Below are 21,629 nucleotides of genomic sequence, written 5' to 3'. Positions count from 1 at the left end.
GTTATGTTATACATGGGATTAAATTTTGTACATTTATCAACTCTTTTATATCTCTAAAATAAAAATAAACTCTTTTATACGTAGCACATGGTAATTTGAGTTTAGCCCTCACATGATTGGAGATAGCCTTGGAGGCCCACTACGAATCATTTCATCGGTTTTACATAATCCCTCACAGTAGTACGGTTACGAATGAACTGTCCATTATCATACTGTAAACCGCTTTATAATTTTTATAATAAAAAAAAGGTAAAATAAAATTAAAATAAAAGAAAAAAAATTGAGCGCCCAATACTGTAAACCGTTTTGCCTGCGCCGCGTGTTAGCAAAAGCGTGCGCCGTCAACTTCCGTCGCGTTCGCGGCGGAGGGAATCTCAAAGTGCCAGAGCCTCCCCACGGCCTTAACCAAGTACTTCCTGCACAGGAACTCCTCCGCATACACCTTCTCCACCCTCCGATTCACATCGTGCAAGAACACGTGCGTCACACCAGATCCCTGCCTTCTCCTCGCCATCACAGCTGCCGAGAATATAGCAGCCATCCGCCCCGGCGCCTCGGGGAAATACCCGCGCGGCGCGTCGATCATGATCAGGTCCCACTCCCTCTCGTACACCTCGTCCGGCAGGTTGTTCAGCGCCAGCCTGCACTGCGCGTTGCCACGCAGGACCGCCTCGGACGGAGAACACGACGGTTCGGATCTGTACGAGGAGAGGAGATCGTCCGCTTCCTTGAGGTGCGTGCGGTAGCGCACCGTCTGCGCCCGGAGATGCGGCGCGTCCTTGAGGACGGTCTGGACCCACTTGGGGTCCTCCTCGAGGAACAGCGTCGTGCCACGTGGATTGAACGACGCCCACATTTGCGAGTCGAAGCCGAGACCGAACACGAGGAAGTTGCACGGCGCGCGAGCCTTGAGGACCTCGAAGGAGACGCCGATCTCGCCGCGCGATTGCTGCGGGGTCTGGCGCGACGTGGCGTAGTGGAGAATGGCTTGGAGCTGGATCCCCGTAGGCGAGTAGTTCTCGTCTACGGCGAGGAGAAATGTGGGTCCCGCCAGCGAGCAAAGCATGGAGGTCCCAACGCGGCTGAAACTCGAGATGAAGAGCCCGACGCCGATGAGGATAAGCAAAACGACGGCGAGGAACCCGGGCCTCTCCGACAAAGAACTGCGAACCTTCATGTTTCAAAATATATTATCAATAACTTTTATAATTTAATTATAAAAAAAGAAAAAGAAAGGAAAATGTGTCGAATAATGTAGATAAACTGGAATTTAGGATTTGGCGATTGAGGAGGGGGTTTGGGTTATGATATATAAAGTTGGAGAACGGGAATGAGAGACTCGTAGAGAGGAGGCAAAGGTTAATTTTGACAAAGATTTTGAAAGTAACAACACCTCTGCTCTACATTAGCGAAATACGATATGCACGTTTTCGCACTAAAACATGTCTTGACTTGTCTGGCTTTGGGTGCGCAAAAGTTGACTAAGCTTTGATATTTTCCCATCATCAGTTTTGAAATGGCGACTCAGAAATGGGCACGTGGACTTGCTTAATCCCCTCCCCATACTGTGCTGCTATTACTGCAAGTATAGTTCAAATTCAGGCGGATTTTGGTGGGAATTTTTCCTTAAATTGTGGAAGGGATTTAATTTTAGATACTGTGGTGGCTTGGTATTGCCTATTCAATTCATGATGTTGCTTCTTTGAGTTTGTTTTGGATTTTCCTTTCCTTTGCTTCAATTTCAAATTTTATTGTGTTGTTTGAGGCCAAATATCAATTTGCAGGTGAAAAGAGATGAGTGTGGCAGAGGATAAGGATTTCATACCATTATGGAAAGTAGTATATATGCATTTACCAAATAAAGTAGAAAAGGAAGGTGGTTTTTCGGACCCAAAAAATTGGAAGGTGGTTTTCAGATTTTTCAGGGCCGGCCCATAAAACGACCCAAGTCAAAATCCAATCCAATATTTTCAGGGCCGGCCCATAAAACGACCACAGTACTTATAAGCCCTCCAATTGCGTATTGTGAAATCAAATTGTCGCTATCCACTAAGCGATGAAATGGTAGTGCCCTACCAAAATCTAACACCAATATTGTACCTTTAAAAACAAGTGTCGGTGTTTGTTATTGTCAGGTTATTAGTATATGTTAACTCATTCATTATTGAAACTATTTTTTAATTATTATTACTTCCCATTTGGGGACAAACACTCAACAAATTAAATAAAGTATTTAGTTTACCCTGGGTTACGACTTTTTTCCTCAAAGATGGTAAATGACTTTTCTACGGTACAGATAAATATGTTTCGACTTTCTAATGTGAAAATGCCCAAATTTAGGTTGAGTTTTGATGGGGGTCTGGCCCCATGAATTACAATCATTAATTGTTTGTCGTCTGGCCTCACTCACAAGACTAGGTCACAATCTGAGCCGTTGATTGCGAAATACAACTCCCGATAAGGAGAAAACTCCAACCCTCCTATCTTCCTAAGTCTCGCACCTCACGGAGCCGCCACGTGGCCAATGGGCACGACACCTGTGTGCGCTACAGCTCAACTTCCTTCATTAAAAGCAAAGCTCATCTCTTCCGTCTCTCTTTTTCCCTCTTCTACAAATACAATTACACAAATCCAACAACAACATCAGCTGCATGCATTGTAGAGGCTTTAATTGCTACCCCAACTACCCCGACGGGCCTCCATTTAAATCCCCATAAAACAGCCTCCTTCCATGATGCTGACCTGTACGTCCCAAATTAAAAGCGCACAACACCCGTCTCCCCTCCTTCAATAAATTAAAGGCTAAATAGAGTCGAAGTCTGTCCAAACCCTCCATAGATTTTCGTTTTCCCTTCTTTATATCATACCTTCTAAATTTCATATCAAGCTTACTAGTTGAAGAAGATGATGAAGAAGATGTTGGTGGTGGCGTTGTTTTTGATCGTTGGTTCGGTGAGGGAGGCGAGTGCGGAAGCGACTGTGGCGCAGAAGTGCAGCAACCAGTTTCAGAAGGTGGCGGTGTGCCTGAGCTACGCTACGGGGAAGGCGGAGACGCCGACGAAGGAGTGCTGCGAGTCGGTGAAGGGTATAAAGGACAGCGAGCCGGAGTGCTTGTGCTACGTCATGCAGCAGGCCAACAGCGGCAGCGACGAGATCAAGAAGATGGGGATCCAGGTGGCCAAGTTGCTTCAGCTCCCCACTGCATGCAGCTTAAAAAACGCCAGCGCCAGCGACTGTCCTAGTGAGTACACGTCCTCTCTCTCTGTGTCTCCTCTTCATTTGTGACTGAAGACGGTGTCGTTTTTCGTTTTAAGGTTAAAATAATTAATGTTCTAGTTATAGTTTAGAGACCATAACTAAGGAGGACAGAAGAAGTGCTTAATTATATATAGTTTTAAGATGCATGCAACCCTAACTAATTGGAAGTTAATTTATACTTAGTAATTAATGTTACGTGGGTTTGTTTAGATTATTTGTGTTGAGTTTTAATATGCTGATGTGGATAGATTGGAGTTGGGGTCTCCAGTTGGTGTGAAAGGGTTTCGGCCACCATTTTAAGTGTAGGTAGGAAAGTGCGAAAATATACGTAAATGTCTTACGAGAAGAGAGAGAAGAAAAATTTAGAAAAAAATAAATTAAGAAAAGGAAAAAAGACGAAGACCTCATCAAGGTAACAAAACAAAGTGACATGATAATTAATAGTAAAATTGGGTAGTAATAAAATATTTTGTATATTATATGCTCAACAGTCCTTTCAAAATTTTGGACGAAATATATTTTTGTAGATCACCGGGGTTAAAAATATACCCTTCACTTTTCCTTTGAGGTCATTGTCAAGTATTGAGTTTTTTTTTTCTCCTTTTTTTTATAATTTTTTGGGTAAGAAAAAAATTGCGACCAAAGTATAAAATCTTAAAACATGTTTCATTTATGTCTAACCGCGCTGCATGGGCAGGCAATTGACACCTGCGGCTCAGATTAACTCACATCACACCCTAACGTGTCCTAAATTGCCCCACCTAGCCACTGCCCCAACCCCCAACCAGAAAGATGGATCACATTGACACCTAGCTAGCATGTACCATTATTAAAGAGAGAATTGAAAATGCCGACCTAAAGTTAAAATAAAAGAATCATCGACACACTCACATGGTCTCTCTAGCATTTTCTTAATGTTAAGAGTAATGTCATGGATACAACATTATCTACGTTTCTAATAGAGATGAAGTCCACCCATATAATGGGTTATGGGTTCTATCTCTAGTAGAAAGACGGTACACAATATGGTACGTAAATGTGATATATTGATTTGATGATTTGATTAGGGTTACTGCACTAACACATATGTATGTAGATGAATGATTGAGATATATGATAGGAAATAGGTTTCCCTTGTATTGGTTATAATGTCAACTTTTTACCCTGCAATAGAATCACCTCATTTTATTGATGTGTGGTCGCTATCCTTGTATAGGTGCATTAATGTTCTACAATTCAATGTGCTATATATTTTGATAGATGCATCTTTAATTGAAGTTCCACATGCTAAGCACAGCTAATTGACTTTGCATTGTGCTTTTGTTTTTTTAAAATCACCAGAGCTTCTAGGCATTCCTGCTGGCTCACCAGAGGCTGCTATCTTCAATAATAATGCTTCAACGGCAACTCCTTCTGCACCTGCCGGAAAATCAGCACCAACGAAGGCCGGCGACTCTAGTGGAATTACCAAGCCCGGACCCCACCATGCTGGTCTGATGGCAACGGCTGTGGCCATCATTTTCTTTACATTCCCTGTTGTTGGATCAATCTCCAATCTCTTTGTTTAAGCATATGAGAGTGTGAAGGTCCTCTGCTGAGGGGTACTGGAGTATTCAAGTCCTTTAATTCTTGGTTGTTTTTGCGCAATCGTAGGACTCTTTTTAACATTTGATTGCCTTTGAGGCAATGTGTTGTTTCCTTGTCTTGGTCTCTGTGTTTCGTCTTGGTCAGCTTCATGCCAAGCGTTTCGTGTTCAAATTTTAGCTTCATAATTCTTGAGAATGTTCAGTATTTCAGTATTCCCTGCTCATGTTTTTCCTAAAGTTTGAACAAGTACAACAAAAACTTCGTAAGAACCCATATTGATTGAATATCTCATTTCTAATTTGACATGAAAAGTCAATAATTGAAGCCAATTACAACTCAAAACTTCATTCAAAACTATTACTCATGATCATGTGCGGGGGGGGTTAGATTTCATGGATATTAAATTAAAAGTCAGAACAGTAAATGGTGAAAATCCTAAAAATTGAATCGTTTCCTCAAGTTTCTCTACCGCGTTCTTGTTACTATTGCACTAGTGCCATTAATCCGCACTCATGCAGTCAAAGTCAACACTCAACAGGGCTGCTACCGTATCAGCCAGTACACAGAACTGAGCACTAGCATTTATTGGTCGGTTGGGCGTTCGGGCAAGGGATGAGATCATGCGACCCTTAATTATACAACATGTGGATTATGTGGCTAAAAGCATCTTCAAATGAAATGTCAAATACAAAGTGCATATCCAAATGAAATATCAAATACAAAGTGTTAAAATTGAATTTGATGATACATGTGGCAATTTGACATTTAGGCCCTGTTTGGTTCCCATAAAAGTTTTGATGTGAAATAATTTCATATGTCTTTTCTTAAGAGCATTTCACTGCACCCCAGTCTGGGCAAGAGGGGGCCTAGCCCTATAAAGCTGTTTTCAGCGATACAAAACAGCCTAGGCAAGGTGTGGACTCCACCAAGTCCGGGCAAGCCCGAAGCCAAGAACAGCCCAAGCTGTTGCATGATGGCTATGACGTAAACAACGAAAAAAATTCTGAAAAAAATACCAAAAATTTCAAATTTGTATTTATTTATAAATACCTAGCTATATTCTTAACTTCCCACACCAAAACTCTATACAGATTCCTCTACTCATATCTCATGTGAATAGTGATTGCCTTTGGGTTGCCATGAAAATGGATAGAAAACCAACAAAAGAATTACTAGGGCAAGCACTACTCATGTAAATAGTAACAACCCTTGCTTTTTGCTATGACAAATGGGTGAAAATGTTGTAAGAGCACTTCAACCCATGGTGTCATGACAAAGGATAAGGGCAAGTAAAGGCAAACACTATTTACGTGAATAGTGAATGCCCTACCATTTTTTATTTTGTTTTTCCACCCATTGCCATGGCAAGTAAAGGTAAATACTATTCACATGAGATATGAACTAAGGAATTTGTGTGGAGTTTTGGTGTGGGAAGTGAAGAACATGGCTAGGTATTTATTTTTTAAAATAATTCTATTTTTTTTGGTATTTTAAAATTTTTTTGTTGGTATTTAAATTGATCGCTGATGTAATGCTGACATCAGCAAACCCAGGCTGATGGAGCCCACTCCTTACCTGGGCTGGCCTTTGCCACGGAGCTGGATGTTGGGGGCTGAGGGGCCTTCTGCCCGTGTTGGCCGCCACAAGTGGAAGTGCTCTAAGGGATGAGAAATGGAAGATTCATTTCCCACGTTTGGTAACACTGGGAAAGTAACCAGAAAATATCACTTTATTTCATTTTCTATGTTTGGTTTGCGTAATAATGTAAAACAAAATTTGTTTAATTTTTAAATTATACTTATATGAAATTAAAAAAAAAAACATTTAATGCTATATTGGAATTCTAAATTGTTAATGGCACCAAATGGTCACGAAAAATATGCATTTAATGATGGCTCATTTTCCCCAAGTTTTCCATGTGAAGGAAAAATGAAACCCAAAGGGGGAGGAAGGTTACATTCTCCCCATCACCTCTTATTTTTCCTTGTTCTAGGCAATCATTTCATGTGCCTCGACTTACAAAACATGAGAAAACAATTGATTTCTCATCCCCAAGCCTTTTTTTCCATGAACTAAACCCAGTTTTAGTAAAAAATTTAACTCAACCCGAAATGCCAAATATTCTATTATTTTATTATATTTTTAAAAGCAAATGGAGCCCATATAATGCATAAATTTTTTAAATATAGTAAATGATAGTGGGATCCGTACATGACTAAAAAAATATTCAAAGAATATTTGACATCAAGTTTTTTGATATGTTATTTTTTACATATATTTTCTAGCCTTCAAATTTTACATGAATTTAACTACTCGGTTAAATTAATTTTTTTTAAATCATTTAATGTCCACATGATAATTTAACATTTCCTTTTAAAATACTCTAAAATGGTAAGTTTGCCTTTTTTGCACGAAAGTTCGGTTGGTGCATGTATATAATGCTTCTAATAGAACGTAGCTATTTGTATTTACATGTTAATTGAAATTTGACATGTGATTAGAGATATAAATCTTTTAAATTTTTTAATGATTTTTTAGTTTCTTTTCATATGTGTTGTGATTTGGAGGAATGAAAAATGGCTCCAATTCCTCCAAAAGATGCTACATGTTTAAGTGGACGCGTTACTCTTTTTCAATGGTCATCCTAGTCAGTTTCATCTGGACCGTCCATCATAGCGGGACCCACAAACCAACACGTAATAACGCGAAACGGTGCGCGTAGAGAAACCCCACAATATCTTTTGTCGAGACTCGAGACTCGAGACTCAAGAATCCCCAACGCCACCGTCGTGTCTGTTGTAGGGCAAATTGCATTCTCCTGGCACTCGAATCCGAATCAAATATCTCGCCGCCGATATGTCTCAGGTAATCATCTTCCATTTCGTTCAATTTATCGAGCTTCTCCTCTCCTCTCAACCCCTCTCTTTTTTACATTTGGGGATTTCCCCAAATCACGGCGACGAAGCCATAGTTAGGGTTTTCAGTGCGCCGGACGAAGTTGGTTTCTTTAAGCTTCGTATTTCTTGGTGTTCAGGTTGACAACAGAAATTCTTCAGCAGCCAAGCGTGCTAGAACCGATGGTATGCATTTTTATAATTTTAATTTTAATTTTTCGTGCATTGAGGTCCCTTTGATTCGGCTTTGGTGTTGGCATTATAATTTTTGCCTGTGAGCCTCAAAGTTTATGTAAGTAGAAGATCTGGAATGTATATATGCGTGTATTGCTTCCTTATGCTTTGAATGTGTATTTTAGGGATTTAGTCCATGTGTATAATTTTCGATGTTATGATTTTGGAGTTCATTATTCTTATATGTGGTGTTTGTAGGTAGTAGAAGGGAAGATGATTGGACCTGCCCTAGCTGTGGAAATGTTAATTTTTCCTTTAGAACGACTTGCAATATGCGTAATTGCACTCAGCCAAGGCCAGCGGATCATAATTCAGTAAGAGTCCGACCACAACTGTCCTAAACACTGATGTTACTTTGCTGAGTGTGATGGTTACAATAATTTTTTTTTGTTAATTTTGGTTGACATGTTAGTATCCCGTTTTTATTTCAAGGGTTATGAATGTGATGGTTTCAAGATTTGTATATTATGTTTAGAGGATTGATATTTTAATTCTATTATATATAGATATCAAGATCAAGTTTTGTACTTTTTCAGAAATCTGCTGCTAAGCCTTTCCAAGCCCCACAAGGTTACTCATCTGCTGCTCCCTATGTGGGTTCTGCTGCACCCTCTTCAATGTATCTTGGTGTTCCACCATATGGTTCCTCTCTCTTCAATGGATCATCTATTCCACCCTATGATGTTCCATTTTCTGGGGGATCAGCATATCATTACAACTACGGCAGCCGCCTATCTACAGGCAGCCCCTACAGACCTCTGCATTTGTCTGGACCAACACCTTATTCTAGCGGATCCATGATTGGAAATGGTATGCTTTGTTCATTTATCCCTTTGTGATGATTCTGATTTTTTTTCCTTGCTGGGGTTATGGATATATTAGTACATTGAATCTTTTCTTATTAATTTTTTCCCATTTACAGTGCTGTGATATTCCCATGTTGCTGTAACCTTGCTTGTGTTGGTTCCATTTAGGTTTTTAGTGTCTTATGGTTCTTCATTCGTTATTCTCTAATCTTGCAGGTGGAATGTATGGTATGCCCCCTATGATGGAACGGTATGGCCTGGGTCTGCCCATGGGCCCTGGTCCTATGGTATGTACAAAAGTCTACTGTTATTGTTAGAATTGGGTACTAGCTCGTATGCATTTGCTTTTGGATTTTCATGCTATATATTTAGGCATCGTCAAGCCCTGGAACAATTTGTTGACGTATAGTTTCCATTGCTATTTTATAATGCCATCCATCCTTTTACTATATTTGGTATTCTCTGGGATCTGAAAATTTTCCTATATCATCCTTCCAGAGTCCACAGGATCCATAATTTTTGTGTGAACTTGCTACAGAATTCATGCCCTTGGATGTTGTACAATTTATGTATAATTTTCTTGTGCAGGGGCCAAGGCCAGGATTCTATCCAGATGATAAATCTCAAAAGAAGGGCGCAGGTTAGTAATTTAGTCTTCCTGTGAACATCAAATCATTTTGGACATCATGGAAAACTTAAGTTAAATGATCATTGATTGTTCAATTTTATTGCACATTTAGATGCTACACGTGATAATGATTGGACATGCCCAAAATGTGGAAATATCAACTTCTCATTTAGAACTGTTTGCAACATGAGGAAGTGCAATACCCCAAAGCCTGGATCTCAGGTCTCACTCTCTCTCTCTCTCTCTCTCTCTCTCTCTCTCTCTCTCTCTCTCTCTCTCTCTCTCTCTCTCTCTCTCTCTCTCTCTCTCTATACATATGCATATGTGTAAGTCTTCCTTTCTTTCTGTATGTTTTATTTATATGTCTTTCTTGCGAGTCTTCCTTTCTTTTCTGTATGTTTTATTTATATGTCTTTCTTGCGGGTGAATTTTCTATATTTATGATTTTTCTGACATGCGATGTATTCTCTTGTAAAGCAGGCTGCAAAGAATGACAAAAATTCTAGTAAGTTGATCCCATGCCTCATTTTCACCTAATTGATGGCTTTTTCCTCGTTTGTTCTTTAATCTTTGAACTTTTTTGTCCTTGTGTTTACCTTCAATAACAATTTTGGTTTCCAGAGCAAAAAATGCCAGAAGGTAGCTGGAAGTGTGAGAAATGTAATAACATAAACTATCCATTCAGAACAAAGTGTAACAGACAGAACTGTGGAGCAGATAAACCAGCCGAGTCAAAGAAGTCCCCTTCACCTGCCCCGGATGAAAATGATCAGGTTTGTTGTATTAGACATTTGCTCTCGATCTCTATTGGTTGTTTGGAATCATCATTGTTTTTGGTGATTTGTGTACACGTTACAAACTTGATATGCATAATATTTTCTGAAATATATGTGTTAATGGATCAATTTCTAAGGTTTCCCTCAATGCTTGATTTATTTTTTCACTGTAGATGGATTTTGATTCTAGCTCTTTAATTTTCTTTATGTATTTATCCAGTGCACCGGTTAATTTATAATTGTCTACTGTTCCAGTGAGTACTAGGACATATTTGAGGGTTGAGAAGGTCCAGAGTTGTCATCCAGCATTGCTCAATATGGGTGTCTGAAAGTCAGTCTTGTCGTCGTCATGTTGCAGCGGTTATCGAGTTACTCTACCTTTTCATGATCTGTGTCAAGTTGTATTAACTGGTATGGTATTTGTGGTCTTTGTGGATCATACAATGCATTTTGTGTCAGCCAGTACCTTCTGGCAAAGATTTTACAGGTTGGTTCTGGTTTCTATGAGTTAGACCCTTTACTTTTGGAATCAACTCATCTATTCTGGTGGGTATGTTACCGCGTAAGATATGTTACCAGTTGGCTAAAAAGGTTACTATAGTCTGCTGTTTTTTTTTTCTTTTCTGGTTTTCATATGATGTCAAATTGTCTCTATGTCATTGAAGTATCTATGATTTAACAGATGCTTCTGCTAGAAGCATATGAAGCCCCCAGGTATGGTTGATTAGGTCTCATGGTGTTAGAACTGGGGATAGAAGGTTTGTTGATTGTAAGGGGTGAGCATGTAGTTCTTTTTTGAGTTGCCCATTCCTCGTGTCCTGGTAGTTTCACATCATTAGTCGTCGTTAGTCTTGTGGCCTTAAAATTAACGTGACCCGAAAGAATTAAGCAAGAGGCATTTTGCTTGTCTTTCCGGAGAGGTAGCGTTAGATTTCATGCCTTACTTGTCAGGCTGTTGAGTGCCCTATTATACATCTTTCCCTGTGTTTGTTGCCTCAACAAAATATAGATTTCTCGTATACAACAAAGAAATTGGGGTCCTTATTGCGTATAGGTCTTCCTTCTGGTGCAAGTCTGAAGATTCTGAGTGAAATTTGATTAATTTTAGCATGGATCATTTAAAAAAAAGAAGAGAGATAAATTTCCTGGTTTTGGTTTATTTAAATATGTTGCATCTTTGTGCTATGGAGGCATTGGTTCTTGCTACATACAATATTAGGGATTAGGTGATTCTATTCACCCAAAGTAGATGTTCTTTACAGTTAATAACACCTAGTTATTCCTCACATTCGGATTTCAGATCTAGTTCTTCCCCCACTTAACATACTCTAATGACATTGTTATTATATCTTTTTGAACTTAAAATGAACCAAGCCGATTTCTTCTCAATTTTTTATAGTTACTTTTACAAAAGAATGAGGTATTTTTTCCTCTTAACAATATAGGATAGCGCTGGGCACAATATTGTTTTTCTCTTTCTTTTTGGGGTTTAATGGCATAATGGGCGGGAGGAGAAATTTCATGTAATGGAGATATAGAGACATACTGGGATATATTCCGGTGACAGGTAAGCTTTTTCTCATGGCGGTGAGCTCATTTTTACAATCTACATTTACTATTTTCCACACAAGGAGTTGGAGTTGGTTGTTGGAAGACGAAGTTGCAGACTTGACAGGTGGTGTGGGCAGGCGCTGGTGGGTGCCTTAGCATGAGTCGGCGCCACATAGAGAACAGCACGGCTGTGCACTGCTGATAAGAACCTTGTGGCCAGAAATCAGTTTTGTTTTGAGTATTGCATTAGCTTGGCTTCCTGGTTCTCTATGTTGGATACCCATTTTGTAAAGTATTTGTCAAAACCGTTGTTTATCAGAAGAATAAATAATACATGCACATTCAAATGGTCTTCTTGGCAAGAGATTTATGTACATGCACGGTCCCCTCTATGATCGGAAAAATAAATGACGACATGGATTCTTTCCCTTTGATGTTAAACTCGCAAGCAATCTGAGCTCAGGAAGGGCCATATGGGTCATCCATCACCCTTCAATTTGATGTACCAGTCGTCAGAACAAATTAAAATGAGGAAGGTCCAATGTTCCTCCATTTAACATTCTGGGTCGGGCAGAGGATAAGAACAAATTCCACATAATGTAAAGCAAAGCAGTGCCGAGTTCTAAATTATTTATGACATAACATGGTACATCTAAATTAAATTAAACACAGCTCTTGAATTCGCAACCACACAATGCAGGATCTGAAACCTTGTCGGTTGTAAAACCAAAGCAGTGCTGAGTTCCTGGGAGACAATGACCACACAATAACAACATTGTTATCAGTGGCTCCACTATCAGTGTACCCGTTTCTTTTTCTTAGACATATATAGGCTATAGCTACGGATCATAATTTGCAAAATCATCAACATAAAGGTGTCCAAAAAAACCAATGGCCATGGAAACCATAATCTAGATATTTCGGTTTGAATGTGGACATGCAAATCTTAGTTATTAACATAATAGGTACAACCGGAGACCAGATGGGCAAAATGCAGATACAAACTCTGGTGAAGGAACTAACCTTGATAAGGGTGACATTTATATGGAAAAAAGAACAGTCATTTGGGTCGAATTTAATTGAATTGGTTGGTTTGAGAACCAAACTCATAGGGGCCTTTGAACTGATGAAGATCCTGATGGAAGTGGTTGCTGCCATTACTGTGTGAGTGGGAGACATGTGCTTCTTGGGTATTAAGGGATAGATGTTGAGTTTGCCAGTACCCTGATGAGACCGGCAAACCTTGGGTCATTGCTTGCATCCCAGGTTGAGGGATGTTGTTCTGATAATTTTGGTTGGTATTATTATCAAGTGCAACAGGTTTTGCCTCGCCTGAAACCCAAGAACTTGTTGACAGAAGAGAGAGAGCACGATGAAAATCCTGTGTCGCACCTAGGTTGAAAGAGATCATAGATTCTTCAGCACCTGCAAACATCACCAAATAAAAGTTACATGACCTGTTAATAGATACGAACGATCTATGAACTATGAATCTACAATTATCTATGCTCCACTTAAATTGGGATTAGCAAACAGGAGCACTGGTTGGCAATGTTCAAGCAATGTTTTCATTTGGCTTTTTGGCGACCGTGGAGAATCCAGACATTTCTTATGTTGAAAAACAAACAAATGTTAAGACAGGATTGAGGGTAAAAGTGACTGGTTCATGTCAGGCAGTTGAACTAACAAATAGCAAATGATAAAAATTTGATTTATCATGATTAATAAGACACTCTGAAGTATAACAGACCTCGGTTGAGAACCTCAGCGGCAGTGCCCTTCGAAGGTGACAGCCCACTAGAATCATGATACAGCATTGTTATTGAACTTGGAATTCCATTGTTGGCCAAATTCAGCTGCCCGCCAGTGCCCCCTCCTTTTGCAGGCTTTGGAAAATATTCTTTCGTTTGTCCGAACTTGAAGCTGCAGGTGCCATCCCATGTTAAATTTGAGGGATGCCTTGTGTAAACACTTGGGGCTTGGTCCAAAACAAGGCTCATCTGTTGCCTCTCATCTGCATAGGTAAGCAAAATCAGCACAAATTTAACAGATAACTATGGTATAACAACAATATGATTAATGACCCTAATAGTATTTGGTCTCTTGAATGATGCTTCATATGGATCTGTACTAAATAACTCAATTACAAATTAAAGAATATACAATAGAAACGCATGTGACCCGTCAAGAAGTTGAATCTCCATATGAGGCCAGTCAGTTTCATTCATTTTCACAGGAAAAAGAATAAACCTTTGGCATTATTTCTGCAAAGGTTTCACTTATTCATATTTTGATTTGGTCAAAGCTCAAGCTCAAGAAGTGCGAGATAAATTAGGTAAGCCTCATTTTCATTCCTAACTAGAACCAAACCCAAATTAATCATTAGCTGGGAGAATTAACCCTGGTATGCTTATTTGCATTCTTGAATACTCTAAAACAATTATCAAAACACTGTTTAAATCAAAAGCAGTTAGCTCCATCCTATATCATGATTTGATGTATGTCTGTAAGAAGCATGAAGAACAAAATTTCCGTATGAGTTTAAAACCTGTACTGAACAGTGATGAGGACAGCCTTGTTGGATTTCTCAGTGCTTCTGTCTGTGGCTTGCGGCGCCTTGCATTGTGATCAGAAAGTCGCCTGCGACAGCTTCGCTTCTTTTCATCAAATTCAGAAAGGCCATGGAACCTTTAACATACAAAGGATTCATGCATATTAAGATCTATGTTTGAAGCCAAGAAGGAATTGAAGCTCATTTTAATTGAACATTAAAGAACAAAACATTGTTGCAATTAAGACACAGATAAGCAAGATAATCTAGACGATCTTTAGGCTAGAGTAGGAGGAACAAACAAGTAAATATCAGAAAACAAGTAATTGCTGGGTTTCATTATCATAAAAGAAGTCTCTAACAAGGTTTACCTGCTACACTGCTGGCAAAACCGACGTTCCACCCCTTCTACAATGACCTTCGGAGATTTGGAATGATTAGCACAAATCCTATGTTTACGGTGGTAATCTTTGGCTGATGACAGATCAATATTGCAGCCTTCAACTTGGCAGTGTGGTGCAAATGCACTCTGACCAGTGGACTTACTCCTCTTTGTCTTTGCCATTGACGAGGAAATAACAGAAAGGGAAGAGGATTTAGGATTATTTCCTGCACAAACATCTTCAAAGTACATCCGCTTACCAAGCTTTAGACTGAGCAGTGGCTCACCCGACCCAGCTGAAACCTCATGAGTTGGAGAAGATCCAAGGGCCTCAGCTTTAGCTGATTCATTTTTATGAATGAAATCATTCGGGAAACCTTCAAAAGCGTCAAGGTTGAAATTGGGTTTCTTACTTTCCCCAACTGAAGAACTGACGGAAGCTGATTTTGAACTTTTTGATGAGCCATCTCCTAAATCAGAGCCAGAAACACCACTGCCCCCATCACCCCCAGTTGAATAGAAAGATTCAGAGTTCATTCCTCGTTCCCCTTCAATACCCCAGTCTGCTGGTTGTAACTTCTTTGGATTGTCAGTTACTTTTGCACCAAACATGAAAAGGTTCTCCAAATCCCATAGTGAAGGAGGTTTTTCATTCCACTCCATCAGCAACACAGAATTCATAAAACTACTTCAAAACCGTCTTCGGATAATGCAAATTGAGTAACTGGTCACCAGATGCTGCAAACATATAACCACAACATAAGAATGTATATACACAAGCATATATGAAGCAAGAAAATGGGAGTGGAAATACACTACAATATTAATTAACTAATAACCTTGCATTATACTTTGTCAAAAAGAATACAAAGTTCCTTAAACTTTGTCAAAGAACAAGAACATGAATATTGCAGTGGTGGAGCATGAAGCTGTAAAAGAAAGCAAATCCTAAATACCCTTGCAAGAAACAGTGCTGAATTCTTTAAAGAAGCAAGGCTGCTCAGATCTGCCCAACTATGCACGCCAAGGAATTAAATATAAAACTGCCTGATGCATCTCACGGCAGAGAAACCACTTTCCAACCGTAAATCTTCTGCAGCTAAATCCCCATCTACTTCATTCGACCAAAACAAAGAAAATGATTACATAAATCCAAACCTTACCTACTGTATTCCACATTTCCAAGTCATTACTTCTCAATCTAGTACTTTTAACAAGCCCCACCTATTCAGAAACTACAACTAACCAGAGCCATAGTAAGGATGGGCAAGGGTTCCCCATTTTTCCGCAAATTTTGAGCTGAAATTTACCACCTTTATACATGTATGTATATATTACATCTGTCTCTCTCCCCCTCTCTCTTCAATTATTTCTAATAATCTTTTTTTCTTTTACTTATTACCGCCACCTTTTCTCATATACCTTGCTTGTACTTTACAAACCTTTTAGCTCCAATAATTCACATTCAATAACATCGCAATCTCTGAAAGTCGGTCATTGAATAAGCCCCACTCACTACACTACAGCCTAGCAGACTAACGTTAACACTTTAACCTCAACTGCTCTGAAATTCATCCATTTCTCCAACAAACCCCTCCAAGCCTCTTCCTTCTTTAGTCACCACGAAACCATATTGATTGACCCATAAACACGAATAACAATTTTGGGGTTTTTCATATCTGGAACCAGACCCCTCAAAGAAATTGCATTTAGGCCTGTCCAGCAAAGATCAATAATTTTCATGTACAAGATGAAAGAAAATAAAACAAAAAACTTTTTTTTTTCCCCCAATAAAGTCGAACCTCTAAATATGGAAATATAGAGAGAGGCGTTCCAAAAAATTTAAAAATTGCTTCCCCAAATTAAGAAACTTCAGCAGCTTCGATCGTGATTCGTTATAATTACTCTCTTGTTTCCCAAAAAAACATATAAATCTGAAATCAGCAGAACCAGAACCACAGCTACTCGTCGTTTTCCGAAAATTCCAAATCCCCTTATGCAGATAAGTAATATTCTTCGATTTCATTCAGCTTAAAGGGTGAAGAAAAAAATCCAACTTTTGTAATGGAATATCAAGCAACAGAGAGATACAGATGAAAAAAGAGAAAGTCAAAAGGGAAAAATGATTGCGAGCTGAGCTGAGCTCAATATTAGTAACACTTACTTGGTGGATTGTGGAAGGTTGCAGAGAAGCTTTTGGGATATTAAAAAAAGAAGGGAAAAGCATTTCCTGCCATTCCCATTCCTTTTCCTTTTCCAAGTTTCAATCTTTCATCGTAGAAAAAGACCACAGAGACGTACCGCCATTTGCTCCCACACTCATATTGTGTTTGTTTCTGTAAAATTCAACTTTTGCTTTGCTTTTGGGTCTTTGGCAGCTTTATTTTATAGCCCCCTTCATTTCTCAGTAAACGCAAAGCAGCCACCAAAACCGACAAAAGAGCCAATAGTGTCTAATGGAAAATGACGTTAATTTAAATATCATTGGTCTCATGATATCATTGGTAGTATTTGTATTTAGACTATCGTTTGTATTAAAAGAATAAAATTAACCGAAAAAATGAGAGAGAGAGTTCGGTTCATCAATTATAAAAAAAACCTTGTATCACGTTATCATAATCATCACGTAAATTATTATACGAGTGAGTTACTATTGATCATAATATTAGTTGACATCTCTTTATACTACGTAAATATGATGATTATGTGGTATGATTGTCTTAGAGAAAATTTTCCTTTTTCATAAAGTTGACTGTAATCTATCTTGGTCAACCTAATTGCCCATTACAAGTTTCATTCCATTTTATTATGGTTATTATTTAAATGGTAGAGAAAACAAAAAATTTACCTTACCAAACATATTTGCATGACTGCAGTCAGTGTAATATAAAAATTAGGTTAAAGTTTAAAAGGCAAAAGACGTTAACAATGTCATGTTGTGGGTTTTTTTAATTGGGAATTTTTGTTTGTTTAAGGAAAGTAAACTTAGGAATGTGTCTTGTATAAACAAGTTGGACTAGTTTAGACGACGATGCTAAACATAAAAGAAATGGGCGGAGTGTCCCCATGTTAGGACTAATTATAAATTATGATACATAAAATCAACATGGGATGTGATTGAAAGAATAAAAATAAGTTATTCGTTGGACAAAGAGAGCCGAGTTGGGTTTTGTTTTTGTTTACACAAATATATTGAATTTAGCATCGGATATAATTAACTAATTTTGGCAAACCAACTTGTGTCTATTAAACTATTAGTTCGTGTGGATTGAGGTTGGCAAATGGAAACAATTACTTAACTAATCAGATCAATTAATTAAATCGAATTTCAAGATCTCATGCTGAGAAGGGTCCACGTGGGCACGTTCACTGTTGTTCATTGTTTTCAGAATCCGGTGGAAGTTAACCGACGCCGCATACACTTTGGAATAATGAACTCTGTCTATAAAGGAGAAATTCCGTCACATAATGTTATTAACTCACGGCATTTTGTGTTATATTATTACTCAAAAAGTTATTTGAGATGAGGAAGCGAGTTTATACTTTAGTTTAAAGTAATATACTCCCATTATAACATATTTGAATTTTTCACACAGCAACTCTATTGATGGTGGAGGCTATTTCTAGGGAGGAAAGAATTTGATTTTTTGATTTGATTTGATTTTGGTATATCAATATGTGTGATTCTGCATCAAGGTACGTGGGCAAGTGCACACCAAGTGACCTTATTCGCTTTAGGATTCTACACAGATTGGAGTTGGACATGATCGTGAGGTCCCATGATATTTATATCCCTAGCATGGACAAGTTACTAGGCTGATAGTGTGGTCGTTGGTGCAAAGTCAATTCTCCAAGAATTACTGAGAAGTTAATTCCATTCGAGATTAGCAGTCAATAATCATTGTTACACACTTGCTATCAGTCAAATTCTTCATGTTCAAAAATTTAAGATCCCATCAACCAACCAGCCCACCTACCCATCTCCCAATCTTTTTTCTTGTGGTTTTTTTTTTTATGCATAGTTTGCTGGTATAATGATGCTTTCATTAATTATTAATTATGGTAGAGCATAATTTGATAATAACAGATGAAGAATCGAGTGAATTGGTGATGCTGGTTAGATTGGATTGTTGGATGGGATACATATATTGTTGTTCAAATTCCATTGTTATATATGCTTAAAACCATGTTATTAATTTTAGACTGGATTTAATTAGGTTTAGGTGTGGAGCTTGCATGCCTTGATCTTCTCTATCAGGGCCTCTTTGACCAACCTTCTCATAATTTTGCCAGAGGGTGATTTTGGGATGCTGTCCACAAAGTGCACCACTCTCACTTTCTTGTAGTGAGCAACATTTGAGGCCACAAACTTGATAATGTCTTCTTCACTCTCTTTTGCACCAGCTGCTAAAACAACACTTGCTGCTGGAATCTCCCCTGCCTCCTCATCTGGCAATCTGAAAATTAACCCCAAAACACCTTAATCTCAACAAAAACTGCAGTAATTTTCTTTCTGAACAACAATGTATGATCAATCGAATTTCGATACTTACGGGACTACTGCAACGTCTTCAACTGAGGGATGGCTCAGAAGGATGGCCTCAAGTTCAGCAGGAGCCACCTTCAGATTTTGCATGACATAATTAATTTAGAAACTATTTTGGGAAAATGTGAATTAGTCTAGTTAATCAGTAGCGCAACTTTTAAATCCATGACATTGAGTTAGTGAACTTTCATTAATCTGGGGTTATAATTAGTGGTCTTACTTGGAAACCTTTGTACTTGATTAATTCCTTGATGCGATCCACAATAAAGACATTTTCATCATCATCTATGTAGCCAATGTCACCAGTGTGAAGCCATCCATTATTGTCGATGATCCGGGCAGTCTCCTCTTCATTATTGTAGTAACCTGCAAAGTAAGTTATTATGACATGAGATATGCATGTTCTAAGTACACTATATATTATCGATACATTATCGACAATATCAATACAAATTATGTTGCTTAACAAAGGACAGACATATTTTACTTCTGTATGAGAAAAGGTTCACATCAATCACATCAACATGTGATTAACACGGGCCATCAGATTATTGATGCAATCAATCTCTCTCCTTTACCTTTCATTACACATTGACTCAAGACACAAAGTTCACCAGGGGTGTTTCTGGGGAGGGATCGGCCGGTGTCAGGGTCAATGAATTTGACTTGCAAATTTGGAAGAATGAACCCAACCGAGTTTTTCTTTGCCATAACACCCGGTGTGGCATGAGTGAGTGTGATGCAGCTGTGTTCAGTCAATCCATATGCCTACAATTAAAAATAAGCACAATTGAATCAGCCAAAAAACACACAATTGTCTGTTAAAATCAGCACTTACAAAATGAAGGGCATTGTTTTTCTGTCACCTCTTGGACTTGGACACCAGGGAACTTGTTCTCAAATTTTTTGAGGACATCTGGTGCAAGTGGAGCTGCTGCAGTCATAATGGCCTGGAGTTTGAGCTTGCTCAGATCAAACTCATCAACTATTGGATTCTTAACCAAGTTCAAAATGATTGGTGGCACAATGGGCGCATATGTGACCTCTTGTGAGACCAATGCATTAAGAAATGTCCGAAGTTCGAATCTTCCCATCACCACCACTTTCCCCTTGTTTCGAAGCGTCGCGCAACATATTCCAGTGATCCCATAGATGTGAAAGAATGGAATTAGGCCTAGGACAGTGACTTTGCCAATCATTTCCGGCGTTACTCCAAAGAGTGTGGAGCTGAGGTTGGCTACTAGGTTTCGATGAGTCAGCATTACACCCTTCGACAGTCCTGTTGTGCCTGATGAGAAGGGAAGGGCACATAGATCAGACTGCTTCAATTCCTCCTTATTGATTTTGTTTCCGGCACGGTCTGCTGCTTCAAGCAGGTTGTTCCAATTCATAGCACCTTCAATAACTTCTTCACCAAGCACAATTACTGGTACCCCAAAGCCTTTTACCTGCACATCTCAAATTCTCAAAACAAAGGCTTAGAATTAAAATTGCACTATAAATTATCATTTCATATGCTCACAGCTGCCTGCATTATTAACAGAAGTACTGGGGCTATGATCTGATAACGTTACCTTTTCATAGCTTGCACCATTTGTTACAATGATCTTGGCATCAGCTACCTCCACCTGCTTCTTAATTTCAGATGCATGCCCTGATGGATTTGCTCCCGAAAACACCCCACCAGCAGCCATTATTCCCAAAGCAACTATGGCATACTCTGCAACATTTGGGAGAACAACCACCACCACATGCCCCTTTCTAAGGCCAAGAGACCTTAAGGCCTTGGAAAATCTCCTAGTGTCTCTCACCACCTCCCCATAAGTAATTTCCTTTCCGGTCACCGCCTCCACGAATGCAACATTATCAGCATATAATTCTGCATCCTGAAGCACAAATTCTGGCAATGTGACATTATCAGGTACTTGGACAGCCGGTGCTCGGCTTCGGAAAATATGTTCCTCATCTTGGGCTGAGTTGTGCACAAAAGTTCCCATGGTGAATATGTAATGGAGAGTTGCCCTGTGTTTTGAAGGAAGACAAAGTGAGGGTGAGAATTTCCTTGGGATTAGTATCAGGTTTTAAAGGAAAATGAAGATGGGATTAGTAAGTTAAAGAAGAAGATGTTGTTAAGAAACAAGTGAGCGTGAGATATTCCATGGGCTTTGGTTGGTGAGAACTTGTTAAATCATGTATCTGTCACAAGATAGCATCACTCATTCTAAAATGAGCTTCTCAAGCTATCCAACTTCAGGGCAATGCTGTTATGCTTATGTTCCATATTTTGAGATTTTTCTATTGCAACATATCACATTATATTTTATGGAATATTATTTGGGCTTATAGTTGACCAGTTACCCCTTTTTATTGTGATTGTACTTTTAGCTATACAGAATATACATTATATGATTAAGGG

At 38.9% G+C, this 21,629-nt stretch overlaps 5 protein-coding genes across 12 annotated transcripts; 2 read left to right on the top strand and 3 right to left on the bottom strand.

The window, feature by feature from the left end:
- On the bottom strand, positions 14–1,422 carry LOC18792277 (probable methyltransferase At1g27930). Its single transcript, XM_007223677.2, has one exon. The coding sequence runs from the start codon at positions 1,175–1,177 to the stop codon at positions 323–325; it is 855 nt and encodes a 284-aa protein (XP_007223739.2). The 5' UTR covers positions 1,178–1,422; the 3' UTR covers positions 14–322.
- On the top strand, positions 2,576–5,129 carry LOC18788620 (non-specific lipid transfer protein GPI-anchored 1). Its single transcript, XM_007225858.2, has 2 exons — positions 2,576–3,241; positions 4,600–5,129. The coding sequence occupies exons 1-2, from the start codon at positions 2,905–2,907 to the stop codon at positions 4,824–4,826; spliced, it is 564 nt and encodes a 187-aa protein (XP_007225920.1). The 5' UTR covers positions 2,576–2,904; the 3' UTR covers positions 4,827–5,129.
- On the top strand, positions 7,590–12,081 carry LOC18789274 (ranBP2-type zinc finger protein At1g67325). 4 transcript variants are annotated; one of them, XM_020563353.1, is made up of 10 exons: positions 7,590–7,710; positions 7,880–7,925; positions 8,172–8,287; positions 8,510–8,783; positions 8,996–9,066; positions 9,368–9,419; positions 9,520–9,629; positions 9,888–9,912; positions 10,029–10,180; positions 11,751–12,081. In XM_020563353.1, the coding sequence occupies exons 1-10, from the start codon at positions 7,702–7,704 to the stop codon at positions 11,772–11,774; spliced, it is 879 nt and encodes a 292-aa protein (XP_020418942.1). In that variant the 5' UTR covers positions 7,590–7,701; the 3' UTR covers positions 11,775–12,081. The 4 variants fall into 4 exon arrangements, with proteins under 4 accessions (XP_020418942.1, XP_020418938.1, XP_020418947.1 ...); XM_020563349.1 differs by having other exon boundaries at positions 9,885–9,912; XM_020563358.1 differs by lacking the exon at positions 11,751–12,081 and adding an exon at positions 10,439–10,801 and having other exon boundaries at positions 9,885–9,912.
- On the bottom strand, positions 12,018–17,026 carry LOC18792130 (squamosa promoter-binding-like protein 2). Of its 5 annotated transcripts, none has more exons than XR_002271549.1 (6): positions 16,832–17,026; positions 14,657–15,405; positions 14,283–14,422; positions 13,485–13,748; positions 12,758–13,159; positions 12,018–12,479 (listed from the first exon to the last, which is right to left on the bottom strand). XR_002271549.1 is itself a non-coding variant. In XM_007222736.2 (5 exons), exons 2-5 carry the CDS (start codon positions 15,346–15,348, stop codon positions 12,810–12,812), a joined length of 1,446 nt encoding a protein of 481 aa, XP_007222798.1. In that variant the 5' UTR covers positions 15,349–15,405; positions 16,832–17,026; the 3' UTR covers positions 12,579–12,809. The 5 variants fall into 5 exon arrangements, 3 of the variants coding, with proteins under 3 accessions (XP_007222798.1, XP_020418931.1, XP_020418927.1); XR_002271551.1 differs by lacking the exon at positions 16,832–17,026 and adding an exon at positions 15,624–16,825; XM_007222736.2 differs by lacking the exon at positions 12,018–12,479 and having other exon boundaries at positions 12,579–13,159.
- Positions 18,443–21,210, bottom strand: LOC18792004 (4-coumarate--CoA ligase-like 1). Its single transcript, XM_007225695.2, has 6 exons — positions 20,788–21,210; positions 20,080–20,661; positions 19,792–19,981; positions 19,434–19,579; positions 19,221–19,288; positions 18,443–19,124 (listed from the first exon to the last, which is right to left on the bottom strand). Exons 1-6 carry the CDS (start codon positions 21,208–21,210, stop codon positions 18,887–18,889), a joined length of 1,647 nt encoding a protein of 548 aa, XP_007225757.1. The 3' UTR covers positions 18,443–18,886.

The sequence above is a fragment of the Prunus persica genome, chromosome G1 (genome assembly GCF_000346465.2).
Source record: "Prunus persica cultivar Lovell chromosome G1, Prunus_persica_NCBIv2, whole genome shotgun sequence".
NCBI lineage: Eukaryota > Viridiplantae > Streptophyta > Magnoliopsida > Rosales > Rosaceae > Prunus > Prunus persica.
This window is presented reverse-complemented; position numbering and strand designations above follow the sequence as displayed.

Bases quoted from the DNA above. Each gene is read 5' to 3' on its own strand.
- LOC18792004 (XM_007225695.2), bottom strand. From the start codon at position 21,210: ATGGGAACTTTTGTGCACAACTCAGCCCAAGATGAGGAACATATTTTC. The intron at 20,662-20,787 runs GTAACGTTATCA...TGAGATGTGCAG, and splicing joins ATGGTGCAAGCTATGAAAAG to GTAAAAGGCTTTGGGGTACC. The intron at 19,125-19,220 runs GTAAGTATCGAA...GTTAATTTTCAG, and splicing joins GAAGACGTTGCAGTAGTCCC to ATTGCCAGATGAGGAGGCAG.
- LOC18788620 (XM_007225858.2), top strand. From the start codon at position 2,905: ATGATGAAGAAGATGTTGGTGGTGGCGTTGTTTTTGATCGTTGGTTCG. The intron at 3,242-4,599 runs GTGAGTACACGT...TAAAATCACCAG, and splicing joins CAGCGCCAGCGACTGTCCTA to AGCTTCTAGGCATTCCTGCT.
- LOC18792130 (XM_007222736.2), bottom strand. From the start codon at position 15,348: ATGAATTCTGTGTTGCTGATGGAGTGGAATGAAAAACCTCCTTCACTA. The intron at 13,749-14,282 runs GTTTTAAACTCA...TTACCTATGCAG, and splicing joins CTCATCACTGTTCAGTACAG to ATGAGAGGCAACAGATGAGC. The intron at 13,160-13,484 runs GTCTGTTATACT...TGATGTTTGCAG, and splicing joins CGCTGAGGTTCTCAACCGAG to GTGCTGAAGAATCTATGATC.
- LOC18789274 (XM_020563349.1), top strand. The intron at 9,067-9,367 runs GTATGTACAAAA...TTTCTTGTGCAG, and splicing joins CCATGGGCCCTGGTCCTATG to GGGCCAAGGCCAGGATTCTA. The intron at 10,181-11,750 runs GTTTGTTGTATT...TTCCGGTGACAG, and splicing joins CCCCGGATGAAAATGATCAG to GTAAGCTTTTTCTCATGGCG.
- LOC18792277 (XM_007223677.2), bottom strand. From the start codon at position 1,177: ATGAAGGTTCGCAGTTCTTTGTCGGAGAGGCCCGGGTTCCTCGCCGTC.